This window comes from Hydra viridissima, unplaced genomic scaffold, assembly GCF_058129835.1.
Source record: "Hydra viridissima isolate aposymbiotic clone 2 unplaced genomic scaffold, HvirCarnegie_v1 scaffold_7, whole genome shotgun sequence".
Taxonomy (NCBI): domain Eukaryota; kingdom Metazoa; phylum Cnidaria; class Hydrozoa; order Anthoathecata; family Hydridae; genus Hydra; species Hydra viridissima.
Window position 1 is genome coordinate 4,603,689 of NW_028324306.1, and position 23,808 is coordinate 4,627,496.

Below are 23,808 nucleotides of genomic sequence, written 5' to 3' on the forward strand. Positions count from 1 at the left end.
TTGGTGGAAGATCATTTGCATCAAATTTTTTAATAAGACATTTTGATAATTCTTTTAAAAATTCTCTTCTTCTATGAGAAACCCCATTTTTATAATTTGGGTGAATTGACAAGAATAAAATCAAAGCATTGTATGCTGCAATATCCAAAATATTACAAAACATTATCAAAGGCCATCAGTTACTCTTTCGGCGACTCGAGTAGCACCTGACAACCTGGTCTAATGTGTCAACTCCACCTTTATATTTGTTGTAATCTAGAATAATATGTGGTTTTTCATTATGGTCCATAACAATCTCATTACTGTGATGGAAGGTTGATAATAATATTACTGCTTTGTTTTTCTTAGGTACATAAGAAACTATAGTAGAGTCATTTTGAAAACCAAAAATGCTTGAGTAAACTGGTCGATGTAAGGCTAGCAAGAACTTTTTTGGTATTTCTCCTTTATTTTTTTTAATGGTGCCAGTATATGTCATTTTACGTCCTAGGAATGCCCGTGCAAGATGAATGTTTGTAAAAAAATTATCAGCTGTTATGTGTCTACCACTTCCATTTAAGTAATCTGTTAGTTCAAGAACTACTAGTGTACCTTGTCCAACGTCACGTACTCCATTTACTCTACCAATATATGGTTGCAAATTTATGCAGTAAGAGGTTTCAGCATCACATAATATCCATATCTTCATTCCATACTTTCCTGGCTTAGTGGGTCTAAACATCTTAAATGGACAACGTCCTCTAAATGTAACTAGTTGCTCATCGACAGTAAGATATGCACTTGGATTGTAGTTGCTCTAACATTTAGTAATAAACATTTCCATTATATTTCTTAAAGGTGCAAATTTGTTTTATTTCCGTCTTTGATTTCTTGTTTCTCTCTCATCAAATCAAATCCATCATCGCAAGTTAACAAATCAATCTCTTTGCATTGAAGCTGAAAATATTGGTATGCCATCTAATCTACTCCTAAGTTCTTTTATGCTTTGAATTTTAGAATGGAACACTCCAGCTAGGAGGAGAACTCCAATAAACTAATAAAGCTCATTTACCAGCGTGTCAACCCATCCTTCTAGTTTTATTCTACGAGCTTAAGCATTAGTGCAATTGACAATAATTCTAATCATTTCTGGGGTTATATAGAGTTTAAAGGCAGTATCCACACTTTCGCCGCAAACCTGAGCTGCAAACCTTGTTGGGCCAAATGGTTGTCGAATAATATTGTGTGCACGTGGCTGAGCAGCATCTACACGTGGAAGTTTACTCCAAATTTCCTCACCATTCTTTGAGATCATGTTTTGATCTAAAATGTGATTTTCCTGGACAATTTCACTTTCATCAGATATGATAGCATCTGATTCATCGTTAGCTGTAATATTATCTTCTTCATCATCTGTAAGGTTTTCATCAGCTGACTCATCACTTGAAGATAACTCATTTAAACTAAAGATATTATTAGCCTAAAGTGCAGCATTTCTTCTTGGGCGACTCATTATATTATGTTTATTCTAAAAAAAAGTTTAAGTGTTTATCAAACCAAATATGTGAAAAATATGTAACAAACATTTTAGGCATTATTGTTTTGTATCAATAATATAAATATTTTTGACATGACAGTGATTGTATATATATAATGAATATATGGTATAATTTACTCATAAAAAAGATAAGTAATACCCTATACCTATTAAAAGATAACTAAAACACAAGCAAGTGTTAAACTAAACATAATTTATATAACTATTTATTGATTCACTAACTAAATAATGAGAAAACTTGCATGGGGTATAAAAATACCCCAACCGTCTTTAACGTAACTAAATTTTCAAGAAACAATATTATTGTCAATTGATTAGAAAAACAAAAACATTTTACACTAACAACTTCCTTAAATTATAATAAAAGATGTTCTGAAGTGGCAGTTTAAATAGACAAAATTTGTTGATGTGGCAGTTAAAAATAAACTCCTGGGGTAGTAAAATATATAGTAAAGATATTGTGATTTATGTGCTTTTTGAGCAAAAAGCTAACTTTTAGAACATCATTTTCTTCATACTTAGCGAAAAAAATAGTGGGTCCAAGGAGGTTTAATACTAAGCTAGGGATTCTCGAAAGGTTTCGGGAAAAATCAATCGAGAAAATTGTTACGTTACGATACGAGAGGTTTCGATCAGTTATGAGAGCGATTTTGAAAAATCACCTAAATTCTCGTAATATTTCGGTTACGTTACGGGAAATTCCCGGTTGTTACGAGAATCATTACGAGAATGAAACCCGAAACCCATTTTTCCCAAATTTTCATTGTCTCATTACGAGAATCATTTGTGTTTTGGGATATTTCGGGATATTTCGAGTTATTTCGAGTTCCCGAAATGATTTGCAAAAAATTTGATTAACCAGTTAATCCGTTGAAGTACGCATTTTTAGGACAATTGACGAGCGCGACAGCTGAATTTTGTTTTATTTTTTTAAAAAACACAATTAAAGGTTGAAAATATCAATTTAAAGTCTTTTATTATATTATTTATCAAGACTATGGTTAAGACTATTGTAATACACCTTTTCACAGTTCCGAGATAAAATTTATGCGCGCGCAGAAATGGAAGTAAAAATGTAAACAAACCAGGGTTGCCAGATGGGTAATTCCATGTCAAAACAACAAGTCGAGATAACCCACCATCTCAGAAATACTTGATTTTTGGCACAAATGCATTTAATACCGTCGTTAGGAATAATCAAAAATAATTTGGAGCCAATTTCATTATTTTGAGAGTTATGGGTCTTTGAAGTTTGAGATTTTTTACATTTTTTTTATTCTCCGCGCTCTTAGCAACGTCTATAGCAACACTTAAATGTTAAAGTATGCACAGTTACATTAACTATATGTTTACAAAATTTAATAGGCATAGAAACTTTTGAAGAAAGAAGTCAAAAATCATTACTTAAAGTTATTAGATCTTATATTTGAATAAAAACTTTAAGATGAAAACCGGGTTTTTATCAATAATTTTTCAGTAAACATGTATAGTTTAAGATTAATTGCAGAAAAGGTATTGATCTATTCATTTTAAATCTTTACAATAATAGTTTATATATAAATACCTGTAAGAGTCAAAAATTATTTCACTGTTTTTTAATGCACATATCTATTTTATTATTGTTTTATTTTTGCAATTTTATTTTTGCATTTTTATTTACCGTTTTGGTTATAATCTCCATAGAGAGATTATAACTAAAACAAATTCTCACAAAAAAATTATAATTTCTCACATAAGTATTATTATATATAATACTCAAATGTTAGAACCATTTGCTCCATTTAATTAGTTAGACAAGAAACCAGAAATTCATTTTTATTTTGAAAATAAATAAGTGTAACAGCTATGATTACACTTATTTATTTTAAAATAAAGTTTTGATTATAATATTCATGTTAGAAATTATTATTTATTTAATGTTGGTTTTAGAAAAATAAAATATTGAAATTAAATATTTTGATAATGGCTGGAACATCACAATGCTCTCTTGGATTGATTTTAAAATCAAATTGTCACAAGTTAACATATACAAACCACATTGGAATAATATTTTTTAAAGATTTAGCTCCAGATGAGCAAAATTTAGTTGCGCTGAGGTCTGGTGTTTCTCCTGATTTGATTATTGACTTATGTTTTCATCATCAAAAGTTCTATCTTGAGAAGTTCCCTGTGTTTCAGAATAAATGCTGTGATCCACTGTTAGTTCACAAAAGACCGTGCAAAGGTTAGTAAAGCTTGTCATAAAGTTTTTTATAAATGTTACTTTGTCATAATTTTAAGGTCTTTATGTTTGTTAATACCCATTCTGTGTGCATTTGTATCTACCATCAAAACATGAAGTTAATTCTCCTACCCGTTAAAATTGATTACCATGAACTATATAAATTTATTGTTTGTGATATGCAAAACAAAGAATGCATGTTACATCGATGTACACAATGTCCAAAAAATACATCTAAATTAGAAGAAAAGCTATTCGAACTAATAGGACAGTTTGAGGAAGAAGATACTATCGAATTTAACCAATGGGTTACTACTGATAGATCAGATTTAGTTATACAGCTTGTAAGCATACCAGATTATGTAAATATGGTGATGGAAAAACTAGTCAAGCTAACAGCACATTCATATATTTCTAAATGCCAATCTAAATATTTAAAAAATCTTAAAGAAGAACTGCCATCAAATAGTGCAATAGTTCTAGGAGATTTTGCAGAAAACTATAGTTTTGTTGTGCAGGATGAAGTACAAGGTTTTCATTGGAATAATCTTCAGTGCACACTTCATCCAGTAGTTGTGTACTATAAAGAAAATCAAGTGTTGCAATCCACTTCATATTGCATTATATCAGATGATAACAATCATGATGTACCAATGGTTTACGAGATACAAAAATCAATTATCAATAATCTAAAGCAAAAGATACCCAGCATTGTAAATGTGATCTACTTTTCTGATGGCTGTTCATCTCAATATAAAAACTGCAAAAATATTTTTAATCTATGTCAGCATAAATCAGACTTTGGAATAGATGCAAAATGGGTTTTCTTTGCAACCAGCCATGGAAAGCAACCTTGTGATGGTATAGGAGGAACAGTTAAACGGCTTGTAGCTAATGCTAGTTTGCAGAGAGTTTCTACAAATCAAATATTAAACTCACGTGATATGTTTACATATTGCACTAACAACATCAAAGGTATAAACTTTATTTATATTTCAAGTGAAAGTTTGATAGAAACAAGATTATTACAATCTGAACGATTTAAAAATGTAAAAACAATACCAGGAACAAGAGACTTTCATGAATTTATTCCTGTATGTCAAAATGAAGTTAAGATGAAATACTGCAGTGATGACACTATCCCTATCTTGACTTACAAGTTTAAAAATTGTGAGATGCAAAGTGATGTGCAAAGTTGATGTGGGATTTAAATTTATGCACCAACATGGCCCTTGAATCTTAAAAAACATTTGCTTGCTTCCTTTTATCAATTATTTCTTAGAATTGACAGTTTGCATATGTCTATGATATGTATATGACAATATTTTTTCATTTGTTAACAAATATTACCTAATTTTGTTTTATTTTACAGTCCAAAGAAAAACAAAGGAATATGTGAAGAAGTTCACTGATTTGAATATAAATTTGTCAATTCATAAAAACATGGAATTCAAAGAATTAATGTGTTTTGATATTTAAAATTGAGTTTATTTACGGACATGAATACTATTCATAGACATGTATGTCATGAATATTGCATTTTTATACCTAAGTGAAAATACCTCTTATTTTTGACTAGCTCTGAGTGAAAATGCCTGTTTTTAATATTTAAGTATTTTTAATTGAGTTTATTACATATGCATATTGTAGTTTTACACATAAGTAAGAACTCTTACTTTCTGGTTGTGCCTAAACATAAATACCTATCAATTTTCTGTCTCATTCTCAATATTCTTTCAATCAAAAATAAAAATTAAATTTTTTAGATTAGTGAGTCGAAAAACAACTCAATTTTTTTTTTTTTTTTAGGTATTTATATATACTTTAAGAATATGAAGTTTGGAAATATATAGATCATAACCTTTTCTGTAATTCCTCTTATAGTAAGCCTGTTTACTTTTAAATTTTATTAAAAATGCCAGTTTACTCTTTTTGATTTATTAATAAATATAAAAAATTATTATTTCTTAGTATAATTTTATGGTTTAGCATCTAATAATATGTGGAAAATTTCAAATTATGAAATAATATAGTTAAGGTAACAACGTATGTATTGACATTTTCTTGTTACTAAGGACGTTGCTAGGGGCGCATGATAAGTAAAAATGTTACAAAGTTTTGAATTTTAAACGAGCATAACTTTTAAAATATTCCGATTTGTTTAAAACAACTTTGTGGAATTCTTTTTAGCCTAGTTAAGTATCTTTGTTGAAAGAATTAAGTCATTTAGAGATAGTGGGTTATTTTTTTGAAATTTTGTTGTTGTTTTGACACGGAATTACCCAGATATTTTGCGATACCCGGTAGCCAGAAATATAAAATAAGGTATCCAGAAATGGCCAAAAGTGGCCAAAAAGTAGCCAAATTCTCCTTGATCGCATTGGTTTAATTTTCAAAAAGTAAATCTTACTGGCTAAAATAAGACAATCGGATAAAATTTGTCCAATGATTCTTTAGATCATATCAACATACCGTAAAAACTGTCGTAGTTATATAAATGAAATAAATAAAAAAGTTAAGTTTATTAGCTAAGTAAATAAAAACTTTTTTTATGTATTCTTAAATTATAAACTCTTTAATAGAAAACAATTATTATTATTATTATATATTTTTTATCAAATTATCTAAAATCTATAACAATAGTTTTTATTTAATTTGATTAAAAAAGGCTTTACATTTAAAACATATAAATTATACTCTCCCTCCTCTCTCTCTCTCTCTCTCTCTCTCTCTCTCTCTCTCTCTCTCTCTCTCTCTCTCTCTCTCTCTCTCTCTCTCTCTCTATAGAGAGAGAGAGAGAGAGACTGTGGCTTAGGAAGGTCAAGAAAATTAAGGGGGCTAAAACAAAAATTAAATGGGCATAAACAGCCAGAATTAAAATTAGAATAAAAAAATGATATTTTGACGACTTGGGGGGCTTTCGCCCTCCTGTTCATACCCCAGTATATAGCTTTTGCCAAATACTAATACTGACATAATCATCCATTTAATTAAAAAAAAATACTATTTTAAACTTGATTCTAATGTTATTGTCGTTTCTAACGTAATAATTCCTTTATTAAAATATTGATAAAACGTTGATAAAAAATTATTTCTTTTCATGGAATAATGCCATGTAAGTTTTTATATTGCTTCTTTTTTATATTAACTTGGGGTAAACACATTTATTGAGAGAAATAAAACCATTAGCAAATTTTTTTTTTAAATTTTTCATTACACAATTGTTATATATCATCTTCAAAGTCATCAACATTTTCTGAAAATGAAGAGTCTTCAATTTCAGATTTGTACACTACATCTGAACTAAAATTAGTCAGCATTTTTTTTGAGATAGTGAAATCTTTGCAGCACTTTCCTGAAAAAATTAGTTCTGATCTTATTCTTATAACAGCATCTAACATATTTAGTGAAATTCTATTTCTGGCTTTTGTTTTAGTGGCAGATACAAGAGAGAATATCCTCTCAACTACAGCATTGCTGACAGGTGTTATCAAACAAGTTAAGGCATAGTTTGCAAGGTTTTTAAAAGTATTATGCTGGAGTACACCTAGCCAAAACTGCTCAGTATCAGTTGGAAAGCCACCTACTTTAAATGGTTCTTCTTCTTTCCAATCTACAAATGGAATTTTTCGATACTGTTCTTCTATTAAACCCAAGTCATCAATTACTAGATGTAAAAAGGGCAGTTCAGAAACGTTGGGTCTTGATTCTTTACTTAAAATTATATCTGGATTCAAGTTCGATAAATTTTTATGTCTCCATTGATGATGGTAGTCTAGATGTTACTTGACTATAAGCTTCATCTAATACACACAGGCATCTTTCTTTTACATTTTTTATTTTGATACAAGAGTCAATGCTATGATTGGACTTTTGTAAAAAAGAATCACATTCTTTTATAAATTTAGCACCAAAGTCAACATTATATATATTCTTTTTGTTACTGCTAAAATCATAAATTCTGTGCTTAAGGCTCATTTAAAACAAATTCATTTGTTTGTAAAGGTCACAGGGATCAGCTTTTGTTTGCTGAAATAAACTATTCATTCTTTCAAATTCCTGAACAACAGGTGTTATAAAGTGAAAAAATAGAAAATTTTCAGTGTCTGACATCAATTCTTTCAAAAGTCTTGCTTTGAATCTGGACCTAAAATTTGAAGGTGATAGTTCAGCACAAATAAAATAGGCTTTAAGCTCTTCCCAATTCATTAAAATGTTAAACATCACTTTTCCATGAGAAAGCCACCTTGTAAATGAAGGTTTTTCAAATGGAAGAGGGGCATATCGAGCTGTCTCAGATTTGGTAGCAGCATTCATTACATTAAATAAGTCCATGTAATTTTCACGTCTCAATGCACTATTATGAAACCAATGGGGTATTTCTGACAATAAAAAAGCAATATTAGAAGGCAATTTAGACACTGCATTTTCAATGCACAATGCTAATGAATGACATATGCACTTAAGTTGGATACAGTTAGGTGAAACATTTTGAATTCTCGTCCAAACAGAATTATTACATCCTATCATGTTTGATGCACCATCTGTGGCGAATCCTATACAATTAGAAAGACTCTGACCGCACTTTTTAATTTCTTCATCAAGCAAGTGAAATATATTTTCCCCTGTAGTTTCATGGACTAGAATTAATTCCAAAAACTTCATCACAATTTCATTTTTTAAAACACTAAAAAAACGAACTAAAATGCACAAATGTTTATTTGCTGAAATGTCAGTAGATTCATCTATTATTATGGCATATTTTTTGTTTTTAAAGTCTTTAACAACATCATCTTTCAATGAAGGAGAAATAACATTTATCAATCCCATACATTTAGTTCTATGGATTTTTACATGTTCTAGTAAACTTCCACGTCCATAAACAACAAAAACTTCATTCAAGTGGTCAACAGTGTGCACAGCACAGTGGCATGTCATAGTTAAAGCCAAATGAAGTTCTGCTTTTTTAATATCTTCTGATAAATTTATATCGGTAACACTCTCAATTAATGGAGTACTTTGGTTGTGTTTCAAAGAGTTGTTATGTGTGACAAGATTGGTCATTTTAGGCTTAATGATGCAGTGATACCATTTGCAATATGCTCTATGGGTACCATCTTCAACCATTTGAACCCATGAAAACTTTTTCTCCCATATCTTTTTATATCGGCGATTAACATCATAAGAAGTCTTCCACTTTTCTGAAGACATAGCTGATTAAAATTTAGATACTAAAAATAAATAAAATCAAACTGTTGTTCTTGTTTTTTTTTTACTAGAATTGTTATTACTTCTTTATTTACTTTTACTATTACTTCGTTATTACTTTGTTATAACTTCTAATTTAGAAGTTATAAAAAAACATTGAACATATTCAACTATTTATATTATAATTTTTATACCTTATACCTGCATTAATAAAAATAACATTTTAAAATTTTAAAAAATAACATTATTTTACACTTAATAATTAAGTTATCATAATCAGCCTACTATAATAATCATTTTAAGAAATAAAATAATGGAATAAAAAAACCAAACATAGCTAAATTGCCGATAAGCCGATTATTTTTTGCGGTGGCCAGATTCACGGATTTGGCCACTAAATGGCCAATCTGGCAACCCTGAAACAAACGTTATTTTAGCAGCGATTTCATTGCAGATTTACCAAGTGATAGTACTGAACCAATGATATATATATTTTGTTAAATGTCTAAAGTGATAAAAGCAAAGTAAAAGTCAAAATAAAAATTATTTTAACAGTTAAGGTTTATCATGGAAAAAAATGAAAATACTGAACCTATGGCATATACAAAGTTTAAGAGATCAAAAACATGCGCTGTCATTAATTGCAAAAATAACGAATACAATCTAGAAATGTGGAAAGATAATTTATGTGAGATACACAATGTTAAAAGAAGCTCTAACTTATGCAACTGCAAACTACCATATGAGTAAGTATTTACTTTCCATTATGTGTGTGTATATGTGTGTGCACATACATACATACATACATACATACATACATACATACATACATACATACATACATACATACATACATACATACATACATACATACATACATACATATAACAATTTAAATAATATTTTATTATCAATTATAACATAAAATATTTTATTTATATATGTGAAAATTTTTTTATTTTAGATTGCATGCATTTCCAACAGCAAAAAAACAACCAGAGCTCAGAGAAAAATGGAGAAAATTAATTAATCGTGTAAGTCCTACATCATAACGTCCTGGAAAATTATTTACAATAAAATCGAAAATGAGAGTATGTTCTGATCATTTTCCTGATAGGACACCATCATTTATAAATCGATATCCTTCATTAAATCTGGGTTATGATGCAACTCAAAGACTTAAATTATTAAATGCAATTACTTCTCGACAAAAATTAAACAATCAGTCACAAAAAACAACCTTACCACAAGAATCACAAATTCCACTAACAATAAATAATACTAAAACAGTTCCTGATGTTGCTGATGATATCAACTTTAACTTTATTCAGTCTTCAAGTATTTCAACCATTTCAAATAATGATCCATCAGATTATGTTGAATTTAATGTTAAATGTTGTTCTGTAGTAGAGCATCAAGAATTAAAAAATGAAATTGACAACTTAAAAAAAGAACTTCAGCATGAAATTGAAAAAAATAAAAATTTATATGAAAAATTAATCACAGCCACATCAGTAATTACTATGAAACCAGATAAAATTTTATATAAATATAATATAAACAAATCATGTTATTGCAAGTTACCGGTATACAAACATTTATTAAAAAGTGATAGATCTTGTGACTTTTATACTGGTCTTATGTCTGTCTGTGTTTCATGAATTACATAGTGCAATATCACCATTAATTAAAAGGAGATGGCGGGGTGCTAAAAAAACATCTACTGGTGTTTTTCGAAATTTTAGAAAAAGACCTAAAGTATTTGGACCAAAACGAAAGTTATGCAGCAAAGATGAGTTTTTAATGTTGCTAATGAAGCTAAGACTTGGATTACTAACAACTGATCTTGCTGACAGATTTAATATATCTTTAGGATTAGCAAGTGCAATATTTTCTACATGGGTGAAAGCTTCTAGTTCGCTTTTAAAGCACATGGTTTTTGTTCCAAATAAAGATGTTATAGTTCAGACAATGCCAAACAGATTTAAGAAATTAAATTATTCAGACTTGCACTCAATTTTAGATGGAACAGAGTTTTTCATTGAAACACCAAAAAATTTAGACTTACAGAAACTAACATGGAGTGAATATAAACATCACAATACTGTAAAAATATTAGTATCTGTAGCTCCAAATTCATCAATAGTTTTTGTTTCTAAAGCTTACGGAGGTTCAATTTCAGATAAAGAAATTACAAATCGCAGCAACTATTTAGATTACATTCCAAAATATTCACGTATAATGTATGATAAAGGTTTCAATATTAACACTGAATGTTCTGAACATTTGATCTACTACACTGTTCCACCTGGTCGGAAAGGTGCAGCTCAAATGACCCCTAATGAAATAAAGAAAACAAAGGAAATCGCTAACTTAAGGATCTTGGTTGAACAAGTTATAAGAAGACTGAAGACATTTCGAATTTTGGCAGAGTTTCCAATTACATTGTTGAAACTATTTGATGATGTTATTATTGTTTGCTCAGCTTTGAGTAACTTAAGAAAACCAATATGTTTAGACTGACTTTTATTTGATAGCATCATAACAAAACTGTTTTTACTTTGATAGGTTATATAATATGTATATGTATGTATATATATATATATATATATATATATATATATATATATATATATATATATATATATATATATATATATATATATTTATATATATATGTATATATTTATATATGAGTTCTTTCAAACCTTTTTTGTGCTGCAAAACTTTTTTGAACCTTTTATTCAAATATAAATTCTCATTTTTGACAGTTTCTTTCTTACCATTATTTAAAAAAGAATTGTCAAAAGTCATCTAAATAATATCCATAACATACAACAGTTTTAGTTCTGGACTGGCTGAAGGTTTTTTACAAATCTAAGAGTCAATGTTTTGAGGTACTTCTTTTGCACATGTAATAATTAAACTGGATTAGACAGGCTCTAGATCTTTTTTTTTTTTTTTTAGTGGCGAAGTATTTATTATAGGGTTTTTTAAAATTTCTTCTGTTTGTATTGATGTGACCATTATATTTTGCTTACCAAATAATAGATATTTAGCAAGATGCTTGTACCAAAATTCTTTTAAATTCTTTAAGATATTTTGATAAAATTCATTGCTAAATAATATATTTTCTATATAGTGTCCATGATCTGTATATACAAAATACCAACAATTTTTTAGAGAAGTAATACCAAGTTGACCTTGTATTTGAAAATAATGGGGATGATTTAACTTTAACTTTACTTCCCCGTTATTTAAAGTTTCAAGCTGTTTTAGGTTGGATTTACTTGGTGCACTGTCACGAATTGAATAAGGGCATTTTATTTCAACTAAAGCTTTTCCACAACACAAGCATTCTATAAATAAATCAGGAGAAGCTGATATGTATGGATGCTCTTTATCTATTATTGTTCCACTCTCAAATGATTTAACCTTTTTATGGCCCATGTTTTTTAAAGCTGTTATAACAGCCACTTTTGCATGGATCTCCATACCAATTCCATGACGTGTTGAAAATGTGTCTATTTTCTCTTCACTTAATATTGATTCAACAAGTTTTAAAGAACATTTATTTGGATTTTGTTTTAGAGTTTCCATTTTGGTATAAATCTTGCTAAATTTTGAAGCAGTTATTCTACCTGCTCTTTGTATAAACCAATCATTTGACTTTGATTGGTCTTTTGTTTCCTGTTCTATATTTTTTATTTCAAGTTCATTTAATGTTAATGTGTTTGTAAAGTTACTAATGTTTTCTGATTGAGATAGATTGTTATTGATTTCAAATTTTTTTGCTTTTTCTTTTACACCTTCCGGTAAAACAGTTGTATGCTTAGTTAGTGGTTCAGACTTCCGTTGTCCTTCCATCAATTCAACAAAACAGCTTTGACTTGCAACTGATTTTAGTTTTTCATATAGAAGACTACGTACTTTAATTCCATTATCCAAAAGTTTTTTTTTTGGGGGGGTCGCAAATTCATAAGAGCAATAACCAGCATTTCCTGCTGCTAATCTTAATTCGTTTTTTTTTTTTTTTATAGTGAAAACTATTAAAAGTCATTTCAGCTATAGGTTTGTGGATCAATTTTGTTTTGCAACCTGTAGGAACATTCCATTTAGCCAAAACACTGGTTGACGATAGTTTTGTAGCTCCAGTCCGAACTGCTGCTTCTACTCTGAAAAGTAAACCAATAACATGATTACAACAACCTAACATTCCTGCAGTGCATGTGCAGTATGCAGAATACACATGTCCACCAGGCTTATCAGAATCTTTTTCAATTGCAACCCATACATAATATGCTGTATTATTTGTTCTTTGTGATGGTGTGACTCTGGATTTGATAAAACATATTTTTGAAAATTGACTGATTTCATGATAGTAAATCTCTTTCACCCATTCACATTTAAAATATTTATAAGCCTTGCCTTCTTTATACTCAGATTGAAGTCTATTTATGAGGTCTGATGATGCATTATTTTTAGAAAGGAATCGATCAATATCATTGAAATATACTGTTGGCCAATGTTTCAAACCCATCCCCTTATGTTCAGATAACCAACCTTGTTTTAAAGTAAAAGGGTCGGGTAAAACGTTACTAGCTATATTCAGTTTTTCTATATATTCTTTCATTTGAAGTTGATTTTGAAGTTCAGATTCTTTAATGACTGGAATCTTTTCTTCATTTGCTGAGAGAGCCATAAACAATATAATTTTACAAAAGGTAAGATTTAAATCAAACAATACCGAAAACTTGATAGATCTCAGTATCACTTGGTAAATCTGCTGTGAAATCGCTGCTAAAATAATGTTTGTTTACATTTTTACTTCCATTTCTGCGCGCGCATAAATATTATCTCGGAACTGTGAAAAGGTGTATTGTAATTGTAAAAATTAAATACAACTACACATTACAATACAATAATATTGTATTGAAATATTACAGAAACAATATCAAAATTATATTTTGGTACTGTATTGCTGTGATGAAAAACAATTAAAATAAGTATTGTATTGTTTTTTTTTTTTCTAACAATACAATAAAATTCGAAAACTATTGTATTGTTTTGATGAAGGCAATTACAATAACTATTGTAGTGTATTACTTTACATTTAAGTAGAAAAGCTAACGTATTTTAACGTATTTATATTCATCTCTGAAGAACTTACTATTATTTTTGCTATTTTTTATTTACAGATTTGCAATATATTGCAAATTTTATTTTTTACATATTAAGACTTCGCATCACCTTTCTTGTTATGTATTTCTAAGTTCTAAATGGCCGCAAAATATTGCCTGTCTGATGATAGCCTTACTATTACGAAAAATAACATTCATAAGTTATTTTATTCAGTCCTTTTATTTTTTCCTCTTGATTTTAATGCTGCAAAGGAACTTAAAATATATATGAAAATTAACTTTAGTGACAAACAGTTAAATATAATAATTTTTCTTAAATAAGGGCCTGTTTATATGGAAAGCGGGCTGGCTCGGCAAACGAGCCAGCCCGTTTGCCAAGATATTGACGTCATCAATAAACTGTTTCAATGGTCGAGCGGTCTGAGGCATGTGTCCCGTTATTAGAAAGTCGTGAGTTCGATCCCGAACAATCTATGAGGTTTCGCGATTTGACTATTTTTTTAACTTCATCACTTCTTCAAACTACGTCACATTGCAAAAGCAAACCATCCTCAAAGCAAATTATGACCATTTAAACATTTTTTATTAAAATTTTTTTCATTTTCTCAATATGTATCGAAATGTATCGAAATGCATCGAAATGTTTCGGTAAAAAATGGTTTCGAGATAGATTTTTATTTTTCCCGAAAATCAATCGGTACTCTCGTAACTTCCGGGACCCGATCGAAATAAATTTCCCGAAAGTTTAAAAACCTTACTCTCGTAACTCAAAAACATCTCGAGAAGAGTTCCGTTACGAGTCTCGTTTCGTAACGTATCGAAACAAAAATAGTTTCGAGAATTCCATGCTTATTTAATACACAGGAGACGGCATGGTATATACTAGGTATGTGTGCAAAATTTTTAAACTATTCAGCTATTTAATTGTTTTACATCATTGTAAAGAGCTTTCAATCAGTATAACGATGGTGAAAATTTCATAAAAAACTAATGATTCTACTAAAAGTTATGCCCATTTAAGTGACAAAAATTCATTATAAGGAATGCTAAAGAAAACTGCAACCAACTTAAAAAATTAGCGTTCGGCTTACGGTGATTTTATAATAGAACTTCATTGTTTAGTTTTTAACGCATTACTTTGCCTCGATTATTTTTTTTATTCAACTAATAACAGAATATGTTTTTTTTTGTGTTTTTGTGTGTAAATTATGTTTTGAATACTTTAAAAAAATCACCAATATTTTAAATAAAGTTTCGTTTTTTTAAAAAAACAATTTTTTAATGAATAAAAAAGTCAAATATACAAAATGTTCATAATCTTGAATCCCCCCCCAACCTCTCCAACAGAAGAATATTTGGTACCTTTACTGCGTGCAAAAATAGAATATGAGCGTGTCATTATTTTTTAATAAAGTATGGCAGGTGCATAGAAAATAGATATATAAAATTGATTCAAAAGTTCGAAAAAAAACCCATCATCCCTTCAATGTCAATTCACTTTCAGAACAGGAATGAAGTTTTCAATAGCAATGAAATCACTAAAAACGTTAGTAACTGCAAAAAAAACACAAATTGCAATAAACTTACAACACTCTACTTTTAAAATATTATCTAAGTCAATATAAAATTCTAAAAAAAAGACGAGAAAAATCCATCCTTACGACACCTACCTCGAGCACGCGGTGAAAAAATGGTCACTGATTTTAACTTTAAAATCGGTGCCGTAAATCGCATATACGCACATACCTATAGGGTAAAGTGACCAAATCCGAGCCAGTGACCAAATTTCAGCCACATTTTAAACTTAATATTTCTGTCTTGGTTTCTGCTTTATGTTTGTAAATCCGAATTTTTTGAGACTGGTATGAACTCAGCCAATAAAAAACCAACATTATTTTAGTTGGCGGGTGTTTATAATAGAAGTATTATAATAACAAATACTTATCTCAAAAAAAGTACTAGTTTAGATTTAAAAGATTATGTAAGCATCCAGTTTGAAGCTCATAAACATTAAATATTTATTACTTAACGAAATGGTAATTATTTTAAACTATAAATATATTTCTTAAAAAGACAATTTTAGTTTTATAATTATGCTGAGTCATTTCTATAGATTGTATTTCTGAATTAAATGCACCTGGTAGAAAGACCTAAATCCGGCCAGGTTTTATACCTTATTCCGGCCAAGACCGAAATTAGGTTCACGAGTGTCTAAAAGTTACTCATACTTGTAAGATATTTATATTATTAGATTTTGTTCTTTTAATATAACTACTTTATGTTATATTTATATCCTAAAAGTTATCAATCTTAAATATATGGACTTATTTAGTTAAATATTTATGTAATATTTTTCAAATATGAGGACGAAGACTTAAAAATAAACAAAAGTCTAAATAATTGAATATATATTGTTTCATGTAGATTATTGCTGATAAATTAAATTATATGAGAAAATAATCTTTAATTGAAAGTTTTGATAATTTATAATATAAAGTTTTCATTTTAGAATGGCTGATAATAAAAAAAAATTTCATAATAAGAAACAATGTCTTCCAACTCGAGGTAAATATTTGAAATATAAAGAGGAAGTGTTACTTGAAGCTATAAACAGTGTTATTACTTCACCTAAAATGTCCGTTAGAGCTGCTGCTGAATTTTTTAAAGTACCCCGAGCAACTTTGCAGAGCAGGATAAAAGGAAAAATTGAGATTGGTGCAAAAGCAGGAAGAAAAAGTTTAATACCACTTGATCTTGAAAAAAAGTTACTTGATTTTGCAGACAACAGAGCTAGGATGGGCATTGGTTTTGGTAAAGAGCAATTCATGGTATATGCTGGCAAGCTTGCCAGAAAATATGGATATTCTTTTAAGAATGGAAAACCATCTAATAAATGGTGGAGACTACTAAACAACTGACATTACAAAAAAGTAACTCTTCGACAACCAGAATCAACAGCATCAGTTCGTCATCAATGTATGAATCCGATAAAGGTGGCAAATTATTTTACTGCACTTAAAGAAGTCATTAAAGACTGTCAGCCTGAAGTAATATGGAACATGGATGAGACAGGGCTGCAGCTAGACTTTAAGGCACACAAAATTGTTGCCGCAAAAGGTACTAAATATTTACATATGAGAACCAGTGGAAATCGAGAAATTATTACTTTAATTGTTTGTGTGAATGCAGCAGGAAGAGCCTTACCACCTCATGTGATACCAAAAGGGAAAACAGTAAAACCCCTTTAAAGTTTTCAAGTTCTAGATGCCCCTGAAGGAACCAACTGGAGTCCAAGTGAATCTGGTTGGACTAAATAAGGGATTGCAAAACTATGGTTTGAGCTTATATTTTTAAAAAACATTGGACCACAATGTCCACAAGTTTTAATTTTGGATGGCCATGATTCCCACAATTTCGTGGAGTTAATAGATATGGCCATACAAAACCAAATTGAAATTGTTGAATTACCTGCTCATATACAAGCAATTGGCTTCAACCTTGCGATCGAACTGTATTTAAGCCATTCAAAGTTTCATATAATAAAGCAGCCCAGGATATGATGTCTAATCACCCAGGGGTTATAATAAACCAGGCCAATTTCACAGGACTTTTAACCAAGGCCTGGAATAAAAGTATGACAAAAGCCAATATTGAATCTGGCTTTAAATCATGTGGAATCTTTCCATATAATCCTTCAGTTATTCCAGCTGAAGCTTACTTGCCAAACTATGTGTATTCTGAAGACAGGTTAGTGACTAATCTCTTTGATTAAATTAAAACAATTGATAATACAACAACAGTTGAGCAGATTAATCAAACAACAGACAGCACAAAAATACTTTTACCGGATATTGAGTTGGAACAACATATAATTACCAACCCAAGATTTGCTATAGCAAATGATCATGACTATTTAGCTGAACCAATAACCGTAGTAGAAATTCCAGAACATAGAAGTGGTGGTTTAGTGGAACTAAGTATGAAAACTGTAAAACTAAAAGCTGCAAGTAATAAAGCTGCATTTACTAGTAAGTTTGAAGACAGCTTTAGGATGATGTCTGACTCTGAAATTGAACAGCCTATTGATCAGTATGAAATTGATTTTACAGTTTCAACTCCTTTAACTTCTGATTTTGTAAAAACTCGTTCTTTTGCCCCAAATTTCCCTTTTAAAAATTCATCTTATCCAGGAGATGGAGATAATGATATTTTGCCATATTTAGATGCAAATTTTACAAAAAGCAAAAAAGCTAAGTATGCAGACAAGTTTTTTGTGCTTACTTCTAAGGAAGCATATGAGTCACAATTAAAGCAGGTACAAAAAAAAGCTCAAAATGAAACGGAAAAAGAAATGCGTAAATTGAAAAGACTACAAAACTTAAAAATAAAGGAAGCAAAGATATTGTCAAAAGATAATCCTAGAAAAAAACCTTCGCTATAAAAATGAACCAATAAAAGTATAAAAAAACAATGTGTAATTTGATTATGTTGTTATGAATTTTTGTTCTTATTGCTTAAAAAAGTCTTTTATATAGTTCACTGAATTCTTTTTTTTTTTTAACATAAATATTATATTCTATGCAAATCTTTTAAAACAGTAGGTCAGATTATTACATTGACTTAAATTATCCTGATTTACACATAATAGGTTCTTATTTAAAATATTAAACCTAGTTTTATGTTTGGTTTTTATTTGCATTTAAAAAAAAATTTCCTTTTATTTGTTACCAACATGTAAACGTTTTTTTTTTTCTTGCCCTTGGACAAGGTGGTGCAACTCATCTCCTGAAAACATATTTTTTTACAAGTTAAGGCATCCTTACTAAGTTTAGGCAAGTTTATTTATTGATTAATGCTTAGTATTAAGTTAAGCAATCATTTTCTAATTGATGTTTAAGAACATGTTCATTTTAAATTTAACCTAAATAAACTTTAAGTAAATCCAATTTTGCTTAAACTGTTTTACTTATTGTTTATCTGTCAACCGGCTAATTTGTGGATTTAAAAAAGTTATTGATACAATATTTAGTAATACAATTAATTTTTAAATATTTTAAATGCCAACCCATAAAAGTATTGGTAAAAAGCTTGTCTTTGATATTGGCTGTAATTAGGTTCATTCCGCATAGGCCTGACTGAAATCTGGTCATAGTGGCTGTATTTTGGTCTAATTTATATACTTTTTGTTATCGTTGTTTTTTCAAACAATTTTCATTTACAATAAATGCTGTAATTATATCCTAAATGCTGAAAGATTTATCTTTCTAGAAATGCATAGTTTTCATATAGACCTTCTTGTTAATGTCTGTAGAAACTATTTTGTAAAGATGCGGCTGGAATTTGGTCACTTTACCCTATATACGTTTATATGAAACGCGCTGAAGCCAGTTTTGAAAGTTAGCCGCCATCTTGGTTGACCCAACACATTTTTATATTTTACGCAGAACTATGGAGAAAACACAGATGAAACGAAATCAAAGCATTGCAACAAGTCAATAAATAATTCGCCAGTTATACTTTCGAGGTTATAGTATGTCACAATTAATTGTTTGCTAACTGATTATCTGGTTCAGTTTATTCCAAAATATATGGAATACTGAAACAGACATTCAGATAGTCGTATGTCAACACAAAATTAGTAGACACCATGTTTTACTCAGTATGAACGTTTCTTGTGGAAATAAAAACAAGCGCTTGTGAGTTGATACACTGACTGGAAAATTGCATGGTACCTTACATTTGACAAGGATAATGAATCATTGCTGTTGTGTTCTACATTGATTCTGAACAACTTTTCACACAAAATGCTAATGTCATGATCATCTTTTGAGGGAAATATCAATAATGCAGCTTTTGTTTTCAAGTTAATGCATATTGTTCTTGTTTTCTACTTGTATTTAGCGCTGAAATGCATGTTTCATAGTGTACAAACTCCCCAGAATTTCCTCTAAATACAACAAATCCTGCAATATAAGCCGAAATACTTTGTGAACATATAGACAAACAGCTAGCATCAGGAACTAAAAAATAATCATGATCAGTAACCAAGTTTTCTAGTAGTTCAATAATCCTATTTCTGCTAGAAGAATTATTCAAAACACTAACAGAAGGAACATCAATGTTTTCAATGTTTTGGTACTTACTAGAAGCAGTCAAAATAGGTACAATTTGCAATGGCAAACAGTTTCCACGAAGAATATCTTGAATATCATTATGCACCAGCAATTTTTTATATGTTCCAATAAACTGTTTTGCTGAAGGGTATTTATTACAACCCAATAAACCTCTTATTTTTCTAAAAAAAAATTACTGTACCTATGAAAAGTAATGCCACCAGCACAATCTCTTGAAGTACACCCATAGGCAGAACAAGATAACAGTGCCTGGTTTGCAAGTACTTTTTAGCATACCAGTACCTGGTATACTGAAAAGTATATGCAAACCAGCTTACAAGTTTGAAATTTACCACAAAAAAAGTTTAGTGTTAAATTTCATATTTGTTAAAAGCTATTTCCTTTTAGATTTTCTTTTGAATAACTTAGGGTAGTAAAAGGCATGCATTTAAAAATGCTGTCAATTCTGGAAGGGGGATTTCAGAAAAATCACTTAATAGTTTTTTATTGAAATAAATATATTATATATCAGTTTTTTTTTTTGCAATAAATATACTATATATGATTTTTTTATTTATAACTTTGTCATTATTATAGATCAATAGTACAAATTTGTTGTTTGTTTGATATCTTTATGGCTGTTTTTATAACCTCGCCAATATCAAAATATGATTTTATAAACTTTCATTTTTATACTTTGCAGAAAACTTTCTCTCTGTATCAACCATTTATATAACATTAAAATGTAATGCCACCAGTATAATCTCTTGAAGTAACACCCATAGATGGCATATCAATTTAAATCTGTTTATCAATATTTATCATTTTATTATTATTCAGTATAAATCATGTAAAGCAAAATAAAAAGTTAAAACTTAATGATATATATATATATATATAGGCGCTACTCCACTTTCTCCCCCCCCCCCCCTAATTTTATGATTGATTCTGATAGAGAATTTTATGCTGATTAAGAATCGTATAAAAACATGGGTCTCAAAATCAATGGAAAGTGCTCTAATCTGAAGTTGAAAGTACAAAAATATACCACAAATCGCTAATATTCGCCATCTTGAAAAGTGATTTTTTTTTTTAAAGCTATCCTTTCAAAGTATCAACAGCCCAATGATATATTATATATACTAGATGTCTAACTTCGATCCGAAATGTGAAGCCGTGGGAGCCATTTCTAATTCGGGCAAAAACGTTCATTTCAACTTTTATCTCGCACGTCGGATATTTTTTTTGCCCTTATTACAAATGGCGGATTCAATTTGTAAACAAAAAAAGCGGCTTCACTTTTTGTCCAATAAAATCCCGCAAGTTAGACATCTAGTATGTATAATATATCATTGCAACAGCCAGGTTTTTATTTTTTATGTTAAAGATTTCGAATAATAGAACAAAGAACCGGTGCGTTAAGTTCATAATCAGGTGTATTGACCGCATTTTTTTTTCTACGAGCAGGTAATGGAATTCAATGGCATTTACTCTTATCGCGTCAATTTGCTTTAACTGGATTCTTGAAAAATTCTTTCATTGATTATATTCTACAATTAACTTTAAAACAAGCTAAAAATTTTTTAATTAAAAAAATAATTCTTTAAAACTATTGACTTTCTTTTATTACTTCGTACTTAATACTTTCTCCCAACGTTAAAGCTTGGAGATAGAACAAAATGATTCTTACGTCACGAAAATCAGAATCAAAATTGTCATAAAATATGCGAAGGAATATAGATATATATATATATACATAATTTCTATATACAAATCTTTAGAATCTATTCTTCAAGAAAACATAAATAAATACTTGTTATAAAAAGAGGAAAGACTAAACTTGCAATTTCCACCTGGACACTTTTAAAAAAAATTTTTTTTTTTTTAAAAATTAACCTTGAAGTTTTGAAACGCTAAGAACTAAAAATTTATGTAAAAAATTTAAAAAGTGTCCACATTCCATTAGATTCCTCATCCATTTTTTAATATATACGGAAAGTTTTATAAAAATTGGATGTGTTTTGGTACTAAGGAATCCTAACCTCCAAAAGCTTCGTTTTAAAAAAACGTTCCCGCTTCAAGCTTTTTTCTTAAAAGTGGTCTTAAGATATGGATAAAATTTAAATGAAGCCATATAATCCATAGTACTTTCTATATATGGCTAGAAAGAGGTTGAGTAACACTAATTGATTCAAAAAACCTCAAGGTGTATGCTTAAGCATACAAAAAGATATAAGAGAGTAAAGTTCATAAAAATTTCGTGTTTTTTGTCAAACGTCAAATGTTTTTCGTTGAGCCGTGGAATCGCTATCTATATTAAACCAGAAACAATTCCTTATAGTAAAAACCAGGCTGGCAATGTTTTGCGGTTAAAAACAATATCAACCGTAAAGTTAGTGAATTCAAGATGGCGAATATTAGCGATTTGTGGTATATTTTTGTACTTTCAACTTCAGATTAGAGCACTTTCCGTTGATTTTGAGACCCATGTTTTTATACGATTCTTAATCAGCATAAAATTCTCTATCAGAATCAATTATAAAATTAGGGGGGGGGGGGAGAAAGTGGAGTAGCGCCATATATATATATATCTGTGTGTGTGTGTGTGTGTGCGTGTGTGTGTGTGTGTGTGTGTGTGTGTGTGTGTGTGTGTGTGTGTGTGTGTGTGTTATGATAGTGTCGTGTATATACATGCATTTATATACATACATTTAAGTTAAAGCTTATTATTTTATATACATTTAAATACATACTTGTTTCAACTCACAAACATATGGTTTTCTTTTCACAAGAATCTTTCATGCTATCTGAAATACAGTCTCTGTTGGTAGCATGTTGAAATGCAGCTATCTGAATGTCTTTTTCAGTATTCCGAATGTTATTGAAATGAACTGAAGAAGACTATCAGTTAGCAAATAATTCTTTACATGATAGTATAAGTTACCAAGCATAAACTGACCAATTATTCAATCATTTGGTTGCAATCATTGCAATATTTTGATTTGGTTTAACAAAGTTTTAAACAAAATCCTAAGTTCCGTGAAATTGTTTTGAGTTAACCAAGATGGCGGCCAAATTCAAAACTGGCTTCAAAAAAGTCACGTGATGCTGTCTCCTGTGTATTAAACCTCCTTGAGGGGGTCCTATGAAAAAAACTACTGTTAAGGCAGATTTCCACAGAGCGTATTATTTCGCACGACGCGAATTTTTTTGCCGCGAATGTTTCTGAGGATGCGCATAAAAATATTTTTGATCGCCAGGCGATTTTTTTCGGGTAGGTACAATCGGCAGAGCAGAGCAGATTGGCAGATCATTCCGTGCGGACAGCTGGGAACATTGTTTTAAGTATTTTTGGTGAAAAATTGTATTTTCACTGTCAAACTATGTAATGGCAATACCAGTACTTACGAATATTTTAACTCATTTAAAAATAGAAGTTGTTGCAGAACTTATTACCAAAACCGATATTAATACAAGGTCAACAGTGCTCAACAAGCCGAAGTCAGGAGAAGTGTATGTCGTTCAAGTGAACAATAGGAAAGGTCATAAAAAATAAATTTTGTTTTCATTTCGAATACTTTTATAAAG

General features: G+C 29.6%; 2 protein-coding genes and 2 pseudogenes across 5 annotated transcripts; 3 read left to right on the plus strand and 1 right to left on the minus strand.

Moving 5' to 3' along the window:
- The first annotated feature begins 3,444 nt into the window (after positions 1-3,444).
- Positions 3,445-9,017, plus strand: LOC149885731 (ARL14 effector protein-like). Of its 3 annotated transcripts, XM_090093437.1 has the most exons (3): positions 3,445-3,761; positions 5,568-5,641; positions 7,195-9,017. In XM_090093437.1, the coding sequence occupies exons 1-2, from the start codon at positions 3,500-3,502 to the stop codon at positions 5,609-5,611; spliced, it is 306 nt and encodes a 101-aa protein (XP_089949563.1). In that variant the 5' UTR covers positions 3,445-3,499; the 3' UTR covers positions 5,612-5,641; positions 7,195-9,017. The 3 variants fall into 3 exon arrangements, with proteins under 3 accessions (XP_089949563.1, XP_089949562.1, XP_089949560.1); XM_090093436.1 differs by lacking the exon at positions 5,568-5,641; XM_090093434.1 differs by lacking the exons at positions 5,568-5,641; positions 7,195-9,017 and adding an exon at positions 5,131-5,511.
- LOC149885732 (uncharacterized) lies at positions 3,761-5,511 on the plus strand. Its single transcript, XM_090093431.1, has one exon. The coding sequence runs from the start codon at positions 3,794-3,796 to the stop codon at positions 4,955-4,957; it is 1,164 nt and encodes a 387-aa protein (XP_089949557.1). The 5' UTR covers positions 3,761-3,793; the 3' UTR covers positions 4,958-5,511.
- Positions 9,018-9,574: 557 nt separating the features above from the next.
- LOC145186252 (uncharacterized) lies at positions 9,575-11,527 on the plus strand (annotated as a pseudogene). The gene is made up of 2 exons (XR_016454282.1): positions 9,575-9,712; positions 9,931-11,527. The product of XR_016454282.1 is annotated as an uncharacterized LOC145186252 (transcript).
- A 202-nt stretch (positions 11,528-11,729) lies between these two features.
- LOC145191087 (uncharacterized) lies at positions 11,730-13,787 on the minus strand (annotated as a pseudogene).
- Positions 13,788-23,808: the final 10,021 nt, after the last annotated feature.